The following is a 20,336-nucleotide window of genomic DNA, read 5'->3' on the forward strand; positions in this document are numbered from 1 at the left end:
CTCTAAACGTGTGTTTTTGTACTTAAAGAAGTTTACATATATGTCTCTGGTGTTCCCTTTCTTCAGAGCTGATCTGCAGTTGTTTCACCAAATTAAATATAATTTAATGCCAAAAATGTCTGTGCAGCATTATATCTAATAATGTTGTGTAGTATCCACAGTGTATAAGACCTTTTATTTAATTCTACGAAGGGGAAACCAGCTCTTAAAATGACTGACACATAATCGAAAAAAGGTAATGGTTTTCAAAAGTGATGTGTGAGAGAGAGTAAGAGAGTTTATTCAGGACACAGTTTTAAATACAAATCTAATACATAAACTATAAACTTTTTGAAAAAGAAGAAAAGCATCTTTATCCGTTTAAGAGTGAATATGGAAGAATGACCCGTGGACATGCTTTGTTCTGATGAGGAGAATATGTTCTCATTTCCATACAAGTGAAGGTCAGTCAGCGGGTAAATTAGATTTATCACCAGAGTTTGTTTTCCTTTGGGTTTATCTGTGAAGGTTTTCAATCATCCCGGTTCCAGTATCTTCAGGAGTTTGTACATGTTTACAAAGCATCTAGGCTTGCTTGTGTGAAGACTTAATCATTTCCAGGAACTTTGATACTTCCTTCAGGACTTCACTGGAAAGATGTGATGAAAGTTCTCCATGTATCTGGTCAGCGTCAATTCTGAAATGCTGCCTCACTCTCTCATTGAGTATTTACTTCTGAGCCTTAATTATGCAGGTTCATTTTATCTTGATGGCCTTTCTCAGTTCAGACCAGACATAAGGGAATTAATTAATTAATGTTTTTTTTTTTGCCTACAAAATGCAGTCTGCAAGTTTCTCTCATACATTGACCTGAGTTGAAGAGAATTTGTGTGGCAATATATCTGTGAATCATCCAAATAAGATGAAAGTTGTGAAAGGTTGTCTGCCTCACTTCCTGCAGGATGCTCTGATGCTCTGATTCATCTGACGTGAGCTGTTGGGAATTATCATTTGTTGGCTGCATCTCAGGTAAGAAACACAAGTAGTTCCTGTTTGCTGCATTTTTCAATACAATCCCTTTCATTATGTATTTTTCCCCCTATCTTAAAGATGAAGAGGCCTTGTTTTACTTAATTTATCCCAGTAAACAAGTCAATATGATGATAATGTGAGAAATCTGTGATTCCTTCATGTTCAGATGCTGAGCCTCCACTTGTATAGAAATGTCTGAAAGAGGCGACCTGAATCTAGAGATGCCAATGTCCCCCATATAGATGGTATCATGGACAAAGCCAATGTAGGGAAGGACTCCTGATGAGAATTGAGTGATGGTGTGTTGATGAGAACAACATTTTGGGTCTTTGAAGGGAAGGAACTTTAAAGTCTGAGTAGAATCAGTAGAATAGTGTGGTCAGCTCTTTCGGAAGCCTGTCTGTCAGCAGTGCTGTGACAACTTGGCTGTGAGGCAGATAAAAATGATGATGACATTGGTGGTTACCATCAGAAAGAACTGGATTGTATTTATTTAAGTGCACAGTTTTTAAAATACATTTCCTCCCTCATAAAGTATTTGCAAAGATTCTGTGAAAAGATTTAAGAATAATAATTTTTACATGAAATATTAACAGAACTGGGTCTAATTACCAAACTAGTGCTCTACTGCTCTGGTTTAAAGCTCTACAGGGTACTTTTATGGGAGGTCCCATTCATTATTACTCAATCTCAAATTAAACACTTGCATACTTTACTGATTAGGACTCACACGAATGCATCAGTGGCTTCAATGGAAATGCTGCTCATTTACTTAGACCAGGATGATGTCATGCGTTGTTGAACTACGTTGTGGTTCTGCTTGTTGTACAGCCAAGGAATTTGCCAATCAAATTGTGTTTAATTAGATACTCAAGCACAGGCGCCAGCCAATCAAATCACTCTAATGTGTAAGAGGAGGATGAGGCAGCTGGTGAAATTGGTGTGCTCATCTGGTTGTGGATTTTAAGTGTACTTCTCTGTAAGCACAGCTTGGCATGTTGGCAGGAAACGTGTTGTATTTCCATGAAACAGATTGTTGTCGTTATGAAGATCACGTCAGCATCAACCAACCAAGTGTTAACATACATGCATGTGTGTCATGCGTCGATGTTTTCATCAAATTCGTATCTTCTAATAAACATAGCTTCCGATATATAGTATGCAAATGTATTCTTTGTGGGGCAATAGGATCTTTATCCTATTACTACCAGTGAATAGTTTGTGTGCCTTTAAAAAATGATTATTTAATGATGAATTCCATATAATGCTGAGGACTTGGTGGTAAAGAAGTAAGTGTATTCCCAGTGGCTAAAGGTGATGAGCAATACTCTGTGTTCCTTTTTGTGCTACAACTTCAAAATCCCCTCTGACTCCTTTGGGAAGTTGAGCATTATGTCTTCCCTTTTATGTTTCACAACTTTCATCCATGAATGACAAGCAGTTGGTAACGATGAAGAATTTGGCCCCAGCCCTCAATGAAAACCACATTTCTTCCAGTGTGCTCATAAGCAGATAGCCAAACACCAAATAAAAACCACAACCTAAGTAAACCAAGACAGGAGACGCTATCCTTCGTGGGAACAAGAGGAGCCGTGGCCTGTGTGGTCGTAATAACGGAGCAGAGACCTCCTTTTCAACAGCCACCTTTTCCTGCGGTTCTCTAATAATGTTGCTTTATGTATTTTATGAATTTATTTGATCCTGTGGGGAGTGAGCCAAAGGAGACTGTAGTATTTAATTTGACACAGTCTCAGTGCGTGTACGCAGCCTATGTGTAAGTGAGTGCAAGTGTATTTCTTGCATGATTCATTTATGGTGAATAAAACCAGCTGTTTCTATTGAGCAGTGGCCAAGAACTCCATGCACCAGGGGGAATAGATGTGTAAGAGACCAGCATCGCCTGACCAGCATCTGACCACTTTGCCGTGCTTTCCACAGAGGTGACTATTGGTCAGACCAGTGCTCTCACAATAATGGAATAACCCTTAAATTCATCATAGGGGTCGTAAATAACAGTCATATTCATGTACTAACCCTCCCTAAGAATTATATCAGATACAAGACTGAAAGAAATCCCACAGAATGTCGTTATTCTGATAAAGACTTGTGTTACGTGTGAGATACTTGCTGTAAAATTATGACCTCACGCTACTTTACGCTGTATTGTGTCATTAGTGTTCTTTATAATACTTAATACATCCACTGTTTTGTAGTGATGTATGTGTAATACACCACAAATATCTTTTAGAGGATTTGTTGCCTCATCAGGTTCTTATAGAGAAAATATTAAGCAATATGAAACCATTTGGCTCCGTTTTCACCCCATTACTCTTCCAGGGCGGTTCTAATTTTTATTAATGGTATTTTTTATTAGTATTATTTTCTATAGATTGTATGTCAAGCAGAGGAATAAAGTTGTAGAATCTTGTTTTACAGAAATCTTTAAGAAATGAGGCACATTCTCTTCAGTGTTGGTAAAAACAAACAAAAATATAAAGTTAACAAAACTTTAATGTGGTTGTTTTTTTATATTAACATAAATATTTGACTTCATCACTATATTGTAAATAAAATACACATTATGTAAACAGTTAATCAGATAGCTGTAGGAGCGGTCCAATTCCTAGAGTCCATGGCAAACTTACAGCTCCGGTAATGATGTTGTGATTGCAAGTACGATAAAAAACAAAAATCCACATGAATAATGAGCGAGTATTATTTATAGAAAAGTAACCTCGGTATGGAGGCTGCTTTTATGAATCCTTCTGTCCTCTCTTCTTCTGTTTTAGGTCCTCCTCCTTTCACGTGTAGCCTTTTTTCTCCCCTAAAGGACTTACAACTTTCCAGTGTTTTGTTTATGTCCAAAATTTTTCATTTGCTTTATATGAAACGGAATCCAAACTGGCAAAAGAGCAAATGCAATGACACATGGTGAATAGATTGTCGGCAGTAAATTCAATGAAAGGGAAACTGTATTTGTGTAAGAGTGTCATGTTTTCTGTCTAATGTGCATGAAACAGAGCAGATCTGGATGCTATGACATGCGATAAATGAAAATGTTATTTCTTCAGCTGTGACACCAGAAGCATCTGCATTGAGCAGCTCTTGGGTGATCCAGTGATTATCATGTCCTTAACCTTTTCTTCGCTTATCTGCGCCCTCGTCGCTCCACTAGCATTGTGGAAGTTGTCTCATGATAAAGTACACACAGTGATCAAAATACAGATAAATCAACATCGCTTTAATGATGCAGATGGCTCTCATGTTTAAGTGCAGTGACCTGAGTGCCAACATCTCCATCAATATAAATGGATAGATAAGTTAAAACATTAAGGTGGCCAAAGAGACTTGACCTGGATGTACCCACCTTTACCTGATGTCAGCATGGATTGGCTCCTGTCCGTGCAACCATCAAAGGATAAGCGGTATAGACGATGGATGGATGGAGATGACTGATGGAAAGTCAGTCGTCATTTAACTGTCTGCCACTGAATCATATTGGATTTCCACTTTAACAGTTTAACATAAGTCATTAGTTTGTCTATGCCTTAATACTGTTCTTTCAGACAGCTCCAGTTAACTGATCACTGCCCAAGTCCTAACAAGGACCATCCCACCGCGACTGTCAAAGCTCTGCCCTGAATTTTCATTCTGCCAAAGAACTAATCCTGCATCTTTATAAATCACACTCTAGTTCATGGCCAAAAAAAACATCTTGGATCCTCTGCTTCAGCAACTGCACAGTAGACTAGAGGTTGGCACTGGTCTGGCCGTTCACAAAATTAAATCCAAACATGGAGAAACTGCTTTTAGCTGCACATATATGGAACCTAGAAGATCTGTGACTTAACTCAAACAAAAAAAAACTATCTGTTTGTCATGCTTTGTTTGTATAACCTCCACCAAGGAGGTTGTGTTTTCACCCCTGTCCATTTGTCTGTTGGTTGGTTTGTGGATGGATTTCCATGAAAATTCCTTTAACATTGCCAGATAGGATGTTTTTCAATGTTTTCCCTAGGAATATTTCATGGATCTTAATGAAAAAAATCAGATTTAGTGAACAGATATCTCTGAGTGTGTGAAATTCGGTGCAGCTTGATTTAATTTTAATGGGAGGAAGGTCCGTGGAAGAGGTATACATTTTAATGAGAGCCATTATCATTGTTACAGGGTCAGTGCATCAAGTAAAACGGTCTGTTTGGCATTCTGTACTGTACTGTTGGGATTTTTGTGATTTAGGATTAATCAGCTCAGTACGCAGCCTGGTACCAAAGGTATATATTTATAGGGGCAGTGCATTCAAAACAGTAGATACCTTAGTTAAATCAGTCATATTTGGCTAATGACAGTTTTTTTTCTCCATTTGTTGTGTTTTGTAGTTGTTCATTTGCTGTGTTTTGTAATTTGTTGTTGTGTTTTCCCATTTGTCGCTGTGATTGCACTCCAGGGACACTGCATTCCTTCTACTTTTGGAACTGAAGTTTTTTTTATTCCCAACTTGAATATAATTACCTTAATTTATTACATGTTGCAGCCCCCTACCTCCCCAGTTCCCGAATTCTTTCCAGCTCATGTTATGAAACTGAAGTTAGAAAAGTGTTTTTGACTTTCAACATATCATAAGAGCTCGGTGGTGATCCTGGGATTGAGTTTATTATTATTATTATGGCTGTTGTTGTTTTTATTATTATGTTGGATTAGGCATGTTGTTATACGTCATCACAGCATTGGGCAGCGAGGCTGTCTACTCAGTTGCGGTCTCTTCTTTGGAAGCTGGAATGCAAATCCAGAGGGATTAGTGAGCGGTAACAAACTGAGCCGTAAACCCCTCAGTAGCTCTCCAAGGGGTCTGCCCCTGCCTCAGTGCGTAAAGTTGGGCTCCGGATGCGCAGCGCAGCTCTCACTGTCCACACAGGCTCCACGAGCATCAACTCCGCGGGACACTTGACGAGGATTTCTGAGGATTCGGTGCCACCACCTTCTTGGGTCAATGACAGCTGAAAACAGAGGCGTCCTGTTGATGTGAGGGCGTTTTTTAACTTGAGCAGATCGCCTGTCCCGGAGCGCAGAAGGGGACATGGGTCAGCTTTATGGTGCGACTCTTTTACCGTTTGGCGCAATCTGTGTGGTTTTCCTGTGGGAGTCCGGTGCCAGCTCTATCAGGACGACGCTCGCAGTGGACACATCGAGGTGAGTCCTGATAAGTGGATACTAAAATATATCTGTGGTATTTGTGAATGAGCTGTAATATCAGGGCAAACTGATCCAGGGATAATGTCTTTTTTTTTAATCATGACGCACAACTCTCAACAAAACGCTTCAGAAGTTACATCCATGTGTAGGTATTTCGTCACAATAATTGAATTGGTTTACTTGTGAATATAATATTAAAGTGACAGTAAAACTATGTAAACCTGCTCCTCACTCACATCGCAAAGTTGGTTTCTACTGTTTATTTAAACCCTAAACAAGGACTTCTCTGTCTGATTTACGCATGGTGCCAAAATCCATAATAGAGTTTAGTCTGTGTTTAATTGGACCCTGCTTTTTCTACGATACACTGTGAGCTGACTGTCAAAGAGGAGACCCCTAGATGAACCTCTGGTGCGCGTCTAATCTAATGTGATCTTCAAGGAAATGCAAAAAGGCAACAGGGGGACTCCAAATGGTTTGAGTCGCTGAGCAGAGCCAAATGTTGCTTATGCTCAGACACAACATGACAGACGCTATCAACGTGCCTGGAGAGAGGAGGTCAGTGTCAGGGGTTGTCAGGGGAGCAGCACATGCGCCCAATATACCGAGGAACCACTGAGGTGCAAACTGCTGAGCAGCAGCTTAAACCTCAGATAATAAACCAACAGTAGCCTATCATTTTTTTATTCCTATAGTTATTCTTTTTCGGCTTTTCCAATTACAAGGAGCCACATCAGGTTTATTTTTGTAGAGCTTCAGTTTAAACTCACTGGGTTTTGTTGCGGTGGGATGAAATCATCCACTGATGCCCCCAGTCAAATACAACCATACAGAAGTTAATATCTTCAAGAGCCTGGACATGGTTTAGTTGAAACAAATGTGTAGGCTACCACTGCACTGTAACGCAAATCATATGAGGAGCTTGTATGTTGTTAGCTGGGTTTACATCTTGAAATCTGTATGACATAAGTTCTTCAGCTAGATCAATAAATCACTTCTAGTTTTCCTCATTTTCTTTGTGCTACATTATAAGCCTAACCAGTTTGAGCCCCGACCAATTTCATCCCGATTCTTTACCTGTAATAAATCTTAATTCTAACTGTTATTGTCTTTAACAATTATTTGAGGTATCTGTTAATTTCCTCATGAATTGATTAACAATTTGGCCATAAAATGTCACAAAATAGGGATCAATGCATGTCACAATTTGACAGAGGCCAAGATACGCCATTACATTTCTTGCTGGGTCTAAAAAACTGTTCAATAAAACCCATATCCTGATATTAAATTATAAAGTATTAAATAGGGAAATCTATCATCATGGTGAAGAGCCATCGATTACCTATACCATGTATACTACTCAAGGACCGTGTGACTTTTTTAAATGGCTAAAGCCAATACCAGCACAAGCTGTTGCCTGAGCAGTGGTGGTGAAGACCACTCCCATGATCACACACTGCTTCAACATCATTTGTTATTGTCAAGGCCAAAGTTATATATTGTACGTTTAAAAATATTGAACAGATTGTGAAGGATGTTGCGAACATTTTATTTCATCAATGGGCTATGATCTTTCATTTCTCTATCAATGTCGATATTGGCCTGACAACTGCAGTATCAGCAGGGCTCCACTATAACACTATGTATATATAATATTTTGCAATGTCCAGGGACATTTAGGTCAAACCACTTTTGGTGTTAATCTTCATGAGGCACTCATCACCCACCAGGTGAAAGTGTTTAAACTACGAGCAGGGGGGGAGCCCTGCTGGATTAGAGGTTAACGTGCCGACCATGAGCCGCCAGCCCACGACCTCTGTTCAGTGTCATTCCCCATCTCACTCTGTCCCCTTCCAGTTGGAGGCAAACTGTGTAGCAACTGTGTAAAAGAGCAGATCAATTACATCTGTTTCCGTGTGTCTTTGTTTTCTCAGAGCGGAGTGTCCAGAGAGTAAGATCCTGACTGTGGAGTATCCCTGTGTCAGAGCAGGAGGGAAGAACAGCACTTGTTTCAGGTAGGACACTAGCTCTCCTTGAGCCACTGATTGAATCCACAGTCACTGTACTTTATGTATGTATTTACAATTTGATACTGAGGAGAATTTAACCTGAAACATTCTGGGATTATGGGAAGATTTCTTTAACCACTTAACCACCCCGCAAAGTCATTTCCAGAACTCCACACTGTAAATCCCACTCTGGGAAACTGAAATATCCTCTTCATAGAGAAAATAGTAATTTTCTGTGAACCATTATTCATAGAGGGAAGATGCACTTGGTATAACCACCATAATTTGTCCACCCACAGCAGCTACTCCCCCCTTTTCCCCTTATCTTTTATTGCTAACTCTTTTTTAATAACCAAACCACAGTCTGAACATGGCCAAAGACACATTCATTGTAGAACCATTTATTCTAACCTCCCTTTGTAGTGTGCAGCATGGTCACTTTTATGAAGACTTATAACTTTCCCTTGGACTGCAGTTTCCATCTGTGCTGAACTGAATCCAACCAGCCTGGCTCTGTGACAGTGAAACAAAACTTGAACTTGAACTTTCTCAGCTTGGGACCAGAGCTCAAACGTTGAGGGAAGGAGTCCCCCCCCCAGGGAGACAGGCCTGCATCGTAACCTAAAAAGTAGAAGTAGTCTGACAGGAGAGGATGTGATCAGTTATTTTTATTCCATTGCATCCATCCAGGGGAAGCTATGGACATCGGACTGTTTATAGTCATTTCCAGAAGTGATTATCAGCAGCAAGGCTGTTTTAACTATAGGCTCACAGAGAATTGTGTTCATATATACATTTACAGACATTAGAGAGTAGAAAATCTAAAGGTTAATTCATGCTGCCGTCTGTTTGAAAAGAAATAGGTCCATTTCAAACCATGGAAACATCACTACCCATAGTTCCAATGCTTATCTACAAATCCACTAGAGGGCAACAGAGCATAAATTGTGATTGTCTGATAGTAACAAACATGTCGATGGTGGAGGAGGTTGAGATAATTTACCTCTTAAAGCTACACAATGCGAGATTCTCTCTCGGCTACACTCGGGCTTCCCCTACAGGTGGGATCCGACTTCATTGTCGTAATTACAAGTTGCTTTCCGAGCCTTCTGATGCACACAGCTCTACACGGGTGCGTTTTTTAACAAGCCGACAGAGATTAAACAGGGGACCTCAGAAGACAAAGAACCACATCGACTGAAAAGGTTTTTCGGGGTGTTTGCCGAGAATCAGAGTAGAACAGTAGCTCACAAGGTAACAAGCTTAAGCAGCAAGTAGCTGACACAGTTATCGATGCTTGAGCAAGTGTATCAAATCAGAGTGAATTGTTTGGCTAATTTCAAAATAAGTTTACTTGGCTTTTGTCTTCAGTTACACTGCCCATCATCGAGCAGAAAAGCACAAGTCAAAGCAAACTTCAGTTTCTTTGGTGGCACTACCGGGATGTCCGTATTGAGCATGGCAGCTAGCTGTCTCTAGCTGCTAGCTCTGGCTCAAAACAGGTTGTTCCTAGACGGTACACCATTATAATTTGAAGGTATAAAAAACAACTTTTATAAAGAGGCAAATGATCTGCATTGTTAACTAAGTTACATCGTAATGACGCCTCTAGTTTCTTACCAATTCTCAAAGTCCATATCTGACCATGAGCCTAAATGAGCCTTAAAAAGGGAATCTGGGGCCAGGGTTTGAAAGGTGTGACATATTACTTGAAGAAATTGGTTTCTTCTTGCTCTTCTTTGAAACATTAACAGTCTCAAGGGGTGTATCATATCGCTACTCCATTATATCATATGAGCTTGTGGAGGTCAACATATGTTAAAGGTAAGTGATGGATCCGATGCAGATGCGATGGCAGGCTGTAAGACTTTGAGCCGGAGATACATCACACACAACAGGAGAAATTCCACGTAAATCCCTCATTTTGACATAACTTTCTTTATAATCCAAACTTGCCTGGCCTGGAGTTGTTTTTTGTCATGAGAAGATCCTTTAATACATGATTCACCAGGTCTGGTGTGAGGCCAGACCATCTGATCTGTTTACCTTCAAAGTTAGACTGGAACAGGCTCTGTGTCTTGTTGAATTTCTGGCTATATAAGAGATGTGCGGTGCTCGAGGAGATGGGTATTTTCCTTTTACATGTTTCTCAAGGTGGTTAAGCAAAGATCTGGATCAGTTAGAGTGTTTGCATTTAACTACAGGGAAAAACAGATTGATCTAATATGTCGATATGTACGTGAATATTACATTCAAGTCAGAGAGGAGCACGTTGAAGAGGCCATCGCATTTTTTCATTTGAACTAGTTGAAAGTTGTCATTTATAAGGATTGATGTGTATTTTTTAAACAGGTTGCCCTAAGGCCTATCGAAGAATAATGCTTACATAGTTAACTGGATTGGATTCTTACTGACCATGTTGTTCTAGGTTTTCTTGATAATTCATCCTGTCTGTCAACAGCGGACTGAAAGATTAATACTGGCAGGGAATTTTACTCAATCCCAGGCCGCCATGTTCATGCAAACCACCAGACCACTAATTTATAAGCCAACTTTGTATGTTGATTTTATACCAGACCAGTTATAAATCTGGCAGCTAATGTTCATCTGGGTGGAACATTATCCAGATTCCAAAATGCAAACATTTGGGACAGACCAACGAGTAGCGTACTATGGTTTCAATGTATACTATAGCTATTCATCAAACCTCAAAAACCCTCAGGAATACATTAATCAAAGCTAATATAAATCTATATGTATATATACAAAGACTATGAGATGGTGTTATCTGTATTGTTTAAAGTATTAACTTTATATTCAAACATAAAGAAACCATAGGATTTGATACTTCAGATCACTGAACATCGAGCTCTCAACGATGTGAGTTTAGCTGGTGTTTATGACTGTTTTCGTTTGAGCCTGCCTACACTTTAATGCCCTTTGTTTCTAACATAGTGCTTTTTTTAAACATTTTTATTGATTTCCCAGAGAATAATTAATGTGTCTTGATGAAAAGCAGGCCCATGTAGGAGACTGCATTGAAGAGGACTAGTGAGGGCTGGAGGTCTTCAGCAGTCCAGACCTTTCTTTAGGTTATTGAGGAGGATGAGCTGTGTGCCATGGGCCAATGTGTGGCTGGCTCAGTGTTTTCCCCTCTTTGTTCCTTTTGGTTGACATCTCCAACCCATTTGGTTTCTTGATTTTGTTGTGATTTGAGTTTGATTATTGTTTTGCTTTTTTTAATGGCACTTCCATTGTCTTGGTGTCCTTTCTCATATGTGTCAGTCTCAAACTGAGCCATTGTTAGTAGAGTGAGGTCATAACAATGACTGACCAGGTCTCTTATTAGCAAATATTTAGTTTTTTGCATCATATAGCTGCATCTATGACAAAGAGCCTATATTTTATATTTCCTTTTCTCTGCTCCATTTTCCCTTTTTCTTTTTTCTCTTCTTCTTTCACAACGATTTTCCCATTTCCCTTTTTTTATTTAGTTCTTGACACTCTAGCAAGTGTGGCGCCTGATGAGGTCTGTTATCACTGTTGACTCTTAGCTGCGCATGCAAACGTTGACCCTCAGGACAACAGGAAATGTGCTTTTTTAAGCAATGGGTCCTCAATTTCATGCAGATGTAAATAAAACAGGCTTCTCATTTCTAGTTGGTGTACAATAGTTTTAGTTGCTCCAGCAATGATCTCTGTCAAATTTGATCACATGCGGCCAACCATCTAATTAGGCTGAAGCTGAATCGGTTGAAAGCACTATTTCAAGAAGAACTACGTATCTCATTTCAAGTATTTTATGAAAGAGGTAAAAGTATCCGCTCCGGTGGTAGGTCAGATAATAAAGCAATGTACTTGTACACTGGGGCTGAATAGAATAAAGCAATGAACAGTACTTCCAGTTGTCAATAACACTGACTGCATCAGTGGGTTGCATCCACACAGTGGATGTGGTCCTTGGCCGTAGAGGTAACATTAAGGTATAAAAGCTTCTTAACCTGACAGGTTAACAAGTGATTTGATTATGGTTTTGGAGGAGAGATTAAAAAAACACCATCCTCCCGACATATGTAGTGTTGTTTTTGCTACATGTGAAGAAATCCAAGGGTTAAGATGACTGCCATTATGGCTGCTAAATTTGGATTGGACAATTGAAGTTCGTAAACTGTAGTTGACCCAGAACTGGTCGCTCTAACCACAGGGCTGCCATGTCGACAGGCTGCATTTTCCAATAATAACTGATTATCTTCTCTTATTTCTGCACCTGGCACTATGTTCTCATATTCAAATAATCTGGGAAAAGAAATACCCTGCATATATCTATAGAGTTTTGATTGAATGTGGCATTTTAACGATTTGGAAAAGTTCACACCTTCCCAAAGAAAGTGGGTTCAGTTGCAATGAAAACACTGAAGCAAATGATGGTTCTTAAATTATTGTAACACTTAACATTGAAGTTGCTTTTCTCTGTGAAATTCCAGGAAAGTGATCCTTTTATAGAAAAGCCTAGCAATCCTATTATAGATGATATATATACTGAATTTCTAATGATGTTGACTTTGTCAAAGTAGAAACTGCCGTTTAGAAATGAATCCAGATTCCCCAAACCTGTTGCCAGCGCACTACGACTCTTAACTCTCTTCACTTCTTGCCCTCAGTCGCTTTTGTCTTTGCTGATCTTCCCAATGTCTTTTCATGCTCAAATCAAAATGCTTTTTGGTGGAGAAGAGTTGTTTGTTAAATGCCTGCAACATGATTGTGTGTCTGTCTCAGATGGTTTTGGGGGCGTTGTGCAGACGTAAACCTTTTGCTGATCTCACCATCTAAACACAGGCCCGGCGAGCCGCAGGTCTCCCACCCCCTCTGCTGTGGCTCTCACAATGATGACGTTGAATCAGCGCAATTTCTATTGTTTTGCTTGTTTTGTGTTTCTTATTCTGTCTTTGCTGGAGGTCGGATTTCAGTCCGTGCCAAGCAAAATATACATAGCTTGTATCGAGTATCTGTGTGATGTGTGTGCGTGAGCTTGCATGTTTATTTATGCATCAGTATGAAATGTCTCTGTATTGTCTGTGCAGGAAGTTAGAGCAGTGGATTTTCTGATCCTTTCTTAGGCCTCTAAACACTCTCAGCTGTAGAGTCTGACAGGACCTGTGGGCTCCAGTAATCTAGGAACAAACCTTTCACTCGATTGGCTTAAGGTTCTGGTTTGTGCCCAATGATCCAAGCTGATCTATTTCTACAGAGGCAGTGGTCAGGGTATATTAGTGGTGTCTGCTGGCAGAGTGATGGAGTGAACACAAGTGGTTGATATTGCAGAGAATATATTCATTGTTTGAGAGACTGAACTTAGAAATGGCTATGGCTCTAGCTGATAACTGTAATTCACACTCAACCAATGAAAGGCATACATCACATGCAAACATTTAGCAGCAGCACAGCCACACTGGAACCCACTGACTGTTCTGGTTTCTTAATGGTATCACTGAACAGCAGTGCTCACTGAAACCAGTCCTCAGTGTTCATGGTCAAGCTGATTTTTAGTTATTCTCACACCTCCATTAAATATTTTAAATATTCTGGTGTAAAAACCAAATGCTATGTATTACTGCTTTGAAATCTTAATGATGGTATGTAACCCAAATGTCAAAACACTGTTGAACTTCGACATACGAATTTAATATGAAGCAGCAGCAGTAGGATGTTCAGTTTACATTAACAGAAACTTAATACGACTTGACACAATGTGACAAGAGTAAACACTGAACAGTGAGGCTATTATCACTGACATAAAATTGGACTGGATTACACACTGAATCGTTTCCAGTGAATCCCACATGCTGAGGCAGGGAATCTGAATGCAGGACTGACAGACTCCACCACAACCAATAGAAACCTCTATGTCGAGGTAATTACTGTAAACTGTAAACACATAGCAGAAAACGTGAGAGCATCAATCAATCTATCTACCACAAATTCAAAACCCATGGCTGGACCGATATGGGTTTGTGAAATTGAGAATGTAGTGAAGAACTATTGTGAAACTCTCATGTAAACAGCTGATTTTATTGGAAAGTAATTACACTCTGCTTGAAAAGTAACTAAATGTCACCATATGTAGCTATCTGCTAATGAGCTTATCCTTTGTCAAGTGTCTGCTGATCTAGCCCTTTACCTGTTTGCTTCTCTTCTACTCTCTATCCTCACATTTATTTTTTTCAATGTAATTCCCCATCAAAGGAGACGTATCTGATTTTACACCTAATGTTTACCAGGGGTTACATCCAAGTCATTTCCAATCTGCTGCTCTGCACTGATGAAATCCAGATTTCTGTAACACTCCATGTAATACTCTGTCACGTGACATCCGGCTGACTTATTGTGTAACATCATCCCTAACTGAGTGTGCTGCAGACATTTGTGTTCATAGGAGTCTTCTCTCTGTGCTGGTCCAGTCAGTTTGCCTTCACAAGATTATGAACAAATGATAAGACAGGGAAAGTGGGGTCATGTGTCCAACTTCTGGGCTGCACCCTTCCATTTCATATTTAAAAATCACAAACACACACCTCCAGTACAACAAAGAGCAGAGCAGTGGTTGGATGAAAACAGGGCTATACATTTTAGAGGGAGACAATAATATGAATGCTTACAATCAGTGTTTCTGGACTTTGCACGAATATGTCAAGGCCGAATCAAACATGCTTTGGTCATTTTGACAGAGTTCTTGTCTCAGAAGCATCTTTGTGGGAGTCTCTGATATTACTTCACCGTTGGCTCCATATCTGCTGATTTATTAGCCTGAGAAAACTTCCAGAGATTCTCGTTCACCAGCTGTCCACATCGACAGATCTAACGATTTACATTTTGCCTTCAATTGATAGTAGCCAACACTTTATAGTTGGCATGGAGGCCATGTTTTTTTCCCCCTATCTTTATTCAGGAGTTTGGTCTTTCAGGTTGGAGAGCTGGCCTTATTGATTTCACCTTTGAGTGAAAGCATTGCCAAATCTGAATTTGAAATCAGACAGAAAATAGTCCAGCCCTCACACTGAAAGACCATTCTCTTTAATAAAGATAGGAAAAAAAACATATAAATATATACATTAAACTCTTCCCCATACATGCTGTGTATTATGACCAACAACTGTAACAGTACAAAAGAGCCCCGCTGGTCAAAGACATAATGCAACCTTTAACAATGTATGTGTTTGGTTTCAGTCAACCTTAGATTATAACTACAACCACCTCCTGTCTTGACTCATTATACTACTCATGTAGGCTTTAACTCTGCAGACGTGTGATCACATGCTGACTGGTGGTCAGGCAGGAAGGCCTCTTCACACCTGGCATTCACATGCCTCTTACATGTGTATTGTGTTCAGTGCAGATTTATTGCATTAATTTCCTCTTTCCTTTGAACAAATGCAGTTTGAACTGGGGTTTCCTTTTTGATTTTCGTACTTTAAATCGATACACATGTATCCTGAAAATACACTAAGTAGCAATCCATCCAAGTTGTGTTCAGTCACAGTAGTAGCGTGGCTCTACTGGGACGACAGTGTTGGCCTGTGGATTGGCAACAACTCTGCTCCTATTATTCAGCAGGTATCTGATTGACCACCATGAAATTTGGTATTTAATTTATGGTTCCCAGAGGATAATGCACTGAATTTTCCTTTAGCGCCACCATCAGGCCAAAATGTAACTTCTCTTCCCATGTATATTCGTCCACTGAAGATTGGTACGACAGTATTCACTGAAGAGAGTAATGGTTCTCATACCACAAAACCTAATGAGGTTTACATATGTTGTTTTGAGTGGAATGTTTTGACATCTTTTGGACATGTCTACACACAGTGATGTGACCCACAGGATGAACTGTTGTATCTTTGGTATCTTTTCTCTCCTGACACCCTTGTGCCAAATTTGTTTCTTCCAATTCTTTGGTTTATGACCAAATACTTGCAGAACGAATTACATTCCCATATGCTTTGTGTTTAATGCTAATTAGCAAATGATTGTGAACATTATGCCTGTAACCCATTAGCATGTCATTTTGTACATGTTGACCTGTTTATTTTGGCTTTTAGCTAAAACCATCAAGCTTAAAAATCTTCTATGTGGTTCTTACTCTTGTTTGTCTGTGCTGCTCTGCTGGATGTGGATAATTTTGTTTGTGTCTATCTGCAGTATGTATTGTCTGTATGTGGTCTGAATACTCATTCAGTCGCCTCAGGAATGAAAAAAAAATGAAAAAATCTTCACATCATTTGTGAGCTTAATTGTAGCTCATTTAAAATCAACTAAAGCTGATCCCTGAGGATAAAATCTGGTTCCCACCTGTTGTCCCCAACAACTTCAACCAAACACAAGGAACAATTATCTGGAATAATTATTCCCTTTTATTGAAATGTAAAAAATCTATTTGAAAAACATGGCACTTAAAAGAGGAAGTGATTAACAAAATGACAATGTGATTCTGAGGTATGCTATCTGTCTAATGATTCTAGAAATCTCTGCCTGTATGTGTAACGTACTGTATATCTAGAGAACTGTTCATCTTACTGGTTTCAGACTTACAATGTGAATTGTTAAGGGCCAAAGGAATTGCAATGTGGAATTTGGTGCAATTTTCACTCTTGGTATGTTCAAAATTAACAAACTTTGAAAAAACAGTGCAACTTTTACCACAGGCCAAGCAAACAGCCCATTCCAAACCGGCAGGTTGAGAACAGATACTTCACTAGTATCATCCTTCTTGTTTAACATGCGTAGCCATAACTCTGTAAAGATCATATAAATATCAGTCTTGCATTTGGTTGCTTTTAGCCTATGAACATTGTTGTGGTCTTGACTCAGGGACCTGAAATCGTGGCTGGTTTGAGTTGTTAACTGAACAGATGGGATCTGTTTGTTCCACCAAGTGAACCACAGTGTGGGTCTCTGCTGGGTTGAGTTAGTGGTCCACAGCTCTGGTCTTTGTTTTGTGTTTCATGCACTCGGACTTCCTCAGAGGGGTTACTGAAGGTTACCCATTTGTTGTCACTCCCTTTCTTCCAATAAAGCACGAACTGATGACACAGACCATGACAGCACATGTAATCGTGTTCTGTCACGGACATAAAGACCTGGAGAGGGTTACCAGCAATTTTGAAGGTCATGCCACTGTGCATGATTATAGCAGGTTTAGAATATTTTGCCAAACAAAAGTTCAGAATAATTGTGTTACTTAGGTTAGGTTTGTACATGAAGATTATAAAAAATGCTTGGGGATGTGTTAAGAGTCAGCGAGAAGCTATGCAATTTTATTCCAGATCCAATAATTTTATGCACTTTCCTAATAATTTTTAAGGTTTTCAATGTTTTCTCTGAGAATAATTCATGGATCTTGGTGAAAAGAAATCAGGCACAGTCAGGAAACTGATATCTACGTGTGTGAAAGATTTGGTGCAGCTTGATTGATTTTAAAGGGCCTGTTGGGCCTTGACGAAGGTATGTGCTCTACTGAGTGTTATTCTGGTTTTGCTGTTTGGTCGGAAAGGATGAGGAATAACTGTAAATTACCTTGTGAGTGTTGTAGAATCCTTCACAAACCCCTCCACCAACCGACTCACCCAAACCAAACTTGCCCCGTATGTCACCCAGAAACATTTAAAGTGGTCATTACTGAGACTGACTCAGATGCGGGCCTGCACACCATCTCCACCTCCACTCCACAGCTTCCTCCTCCTCTCTTGTTTTCTTGAGCCTCTGTATTTAGCTCTGCAGAGACAGAAGCCAGGCCTCTGTCTAGTAGCCTGAGTATTAATGCTGAGGGTTGAGGTCAGGTCGAGTGGAATAAACATGGTTCTTACACGTTAAATGTTTTTTGAAGTGAACTTTGACAGCGCTGTGTTATCCAGATAAGGTCAACAAGGTCAGTGTTGAGAAATTGATCCTGTCCTTATCCTTGTCATAAGTAATCATGTGTGATCGTGTCAGGTTGTTTCAGGGCAAAATAAATCTGAATGACATGAAACATTAGTGTCAGTCTTGATTTGAGCTGAGCACCAGCAGCCATTACATGACCTGTTTATCCCTCCCCCTGGGAAAGTGGTGCCCAGGGATGGGACAGAAGGAAGAGACCACAGGGGATCGTTTCTCGCGTCATGGTCCCCCTGAGAGATGAGGATGTGTAGACTCTCAGCAGTTAAACCTCTACAATAACACTCAGCTGGGAGACAGAGAGTCTGGCTTCAAGGTGAATGACACCATGGCTTCAATCCCTCACACACTACATGATTGACCATTTTAATGAATGAACAAACGGACTGATTGACTGGTTTGATGACTCATTAACTCACTGACAGCTGTTAGCTGGGATCCAGGTATGTGATGAATGTGTGCATGTGAACTTTGCTCATTGACACCTTCAGTGCAGGACCACAGATAAAGCCGGAGTATATCAGATTGTTAAATTTCCTCTCATCTCCTTTGTTTCCTTCTGGAGTTATGGCAGTACACTTGGTTCCTACCTTATATCTAGATCTTACATATTCTTTGTACGTACTTTCAAAGCTGCTAAACTTTGCCCCACACACTCACACATATACACATTATTACGCTCTCAGCCAAGCCTCAAAATTGTTGTTCAAGCTTCATAAAATTGCACATTAGTCAGTGTAAAAGAAGGTAATACAGGCCAAACAAAAGTTTGCAGAGAAAAGAGCCAAAAACCTTGTTCAGATCAGAGAAGAGGAAAAATCCAGAAAGTTGGAAATAAAGTGAAGTTATCCAGCTAAGAGAATGCTGACAGTCCCTGAGGGTGACACAGCACACAGATGGAAAGCATAGATACAAAGATGAAAGCCAGAGACATCATCCCATAGAAATACGAAAGACACAACATGGTAAACTGCTGTATAGGGGTGAACCACAAACACCATGTCTGCTGTTAATGCACTCACCAGCGAATTACTCATTTACTCGACACAAAGCATGCATAACAGTTATTTCAGGAATTCAAGACCAGCAAAGTGCAGACGCATTAATCTTTGAGAGTAATCTGACACTTGCAACACAGAAAATTAGAAACTGAGGGAGCTGCAGGAGACACGGATGAAAGAATAACTCTGTTAACTCAGTCTTCAATCCAGAATACAGTTGGCACTGGCCAGTTCAGATTTGACTCCATAAGCAAAGTTGATACATACTTTTGACAGTTCCTCAAACACTAGGCGCTGTGGGGTGATGCAGATGAGACACAAGATTGATAATGTCTCAGACTAGAGTGAACTCTGTAGCAGCTTTTAAATAACCTCTAAAACCTCAGTTTTTCTTTTTCTATATTTTTACATTAACAATAATCACATTATATTCTTTGTTCTTTAATTTCTATGCTCCTCATTTATCACAGCTTTACTGTACTTTTACATTTGTGTTATCTATGTTTCTAGAATAGGTAAGGTCTGCATCCTTTGGAGGCTGCATTCAAACAGAGATTGCATCACAGCGGCAAAACTATACCGTCCCATTTCGAAGGCTCCTTCAAATGCGACTGACAAATGTGTACTTTCATCCCAGAGAAACAGAGGCTCCAACCTATCCCAGGTTTATTGGCCTTGGAGATGTTCCATAACAACGAGGTATTGGCACCAGGAGGTAACGAGATGTCCGATGCTTTAGTATCAAAGTTAAACTCAGCCAAACCGCTAACGTTACACATAAAAAAAATAAAATAGCTCTGTTGCTTAATGTCAACAGTAAGGTCACTACAAGCTGGGGATACCAATCCCAAAAGTCCTCCATAGAGTAGACTAAACTATTTCATTTTGAGTTTAGCACTGCATCCTCCAAAGGCGGCAGCCCCTGAATTGGGACATGGCTCATGTTGAAGTACTGTGTATCTGTTTAGAAAAGGGTTGTGACATCTCATGAATTGTTGGCGACTAAAACTTTGGAATTTAAGAATAGGATCCTCTACCAGAAACTATTTATAATTTTTTTTACCCAGCAGGTGTCTTTCTTGTCCTCCCCTCTATTCTTTGATATTTTATCTCTCATAAGCACAAAAAGACTGAGCAGTTTGAAGAAAGTAAATGTTATTCCATCTGATTTACTTTGTTGCATAATCACCCA

The 20,336-nt window shown here is 39.8% G+C and overlaps 1 protein-coding gene across 1 annotated transcript in view; it reads left to right on the top strand.

The window, feature by feature from the left end:
- The first annotated feature begins 5,583 nt into the window (after window positions 1-5,583).
- Window positions 5,584-20,336, top strand: part of LOC128441500 (collagen and calcium-binding EGF domain-containing protein 1) — a 32,715-nt gene continuing 17,962 nt past the window's right edge. The window contains exons 1-2 of the mRNA XM_053423771.1: window positions 5,584-6,201; window positions 8,139-8,219. Coding sequence (XP_053279746.1) covers window positions 6,089-6,201; window positions 8,139-8,219 — 194 coding nt within the window. The 5' untranslated portion in view covers window positions 5,584-6,088. The remainder of the gene's footprint in view (window positions 6,202-8,138; window positions 8,220-20,336) is intronic.

This window comes from Pleuronectes platessa, chromosome 1 (genome assembly GCF_947347685.1).
Source record: "Pleuronectes platessa chromosome 1, fPlePla1.1, whole genome shotgun sequence".
NCBI lineage: Eukaryota > Metazoa > Chordata > Actinopteri > Pleuronectiformes > Pleuronectidae > Pleuronectes > Pleuronectes platessa.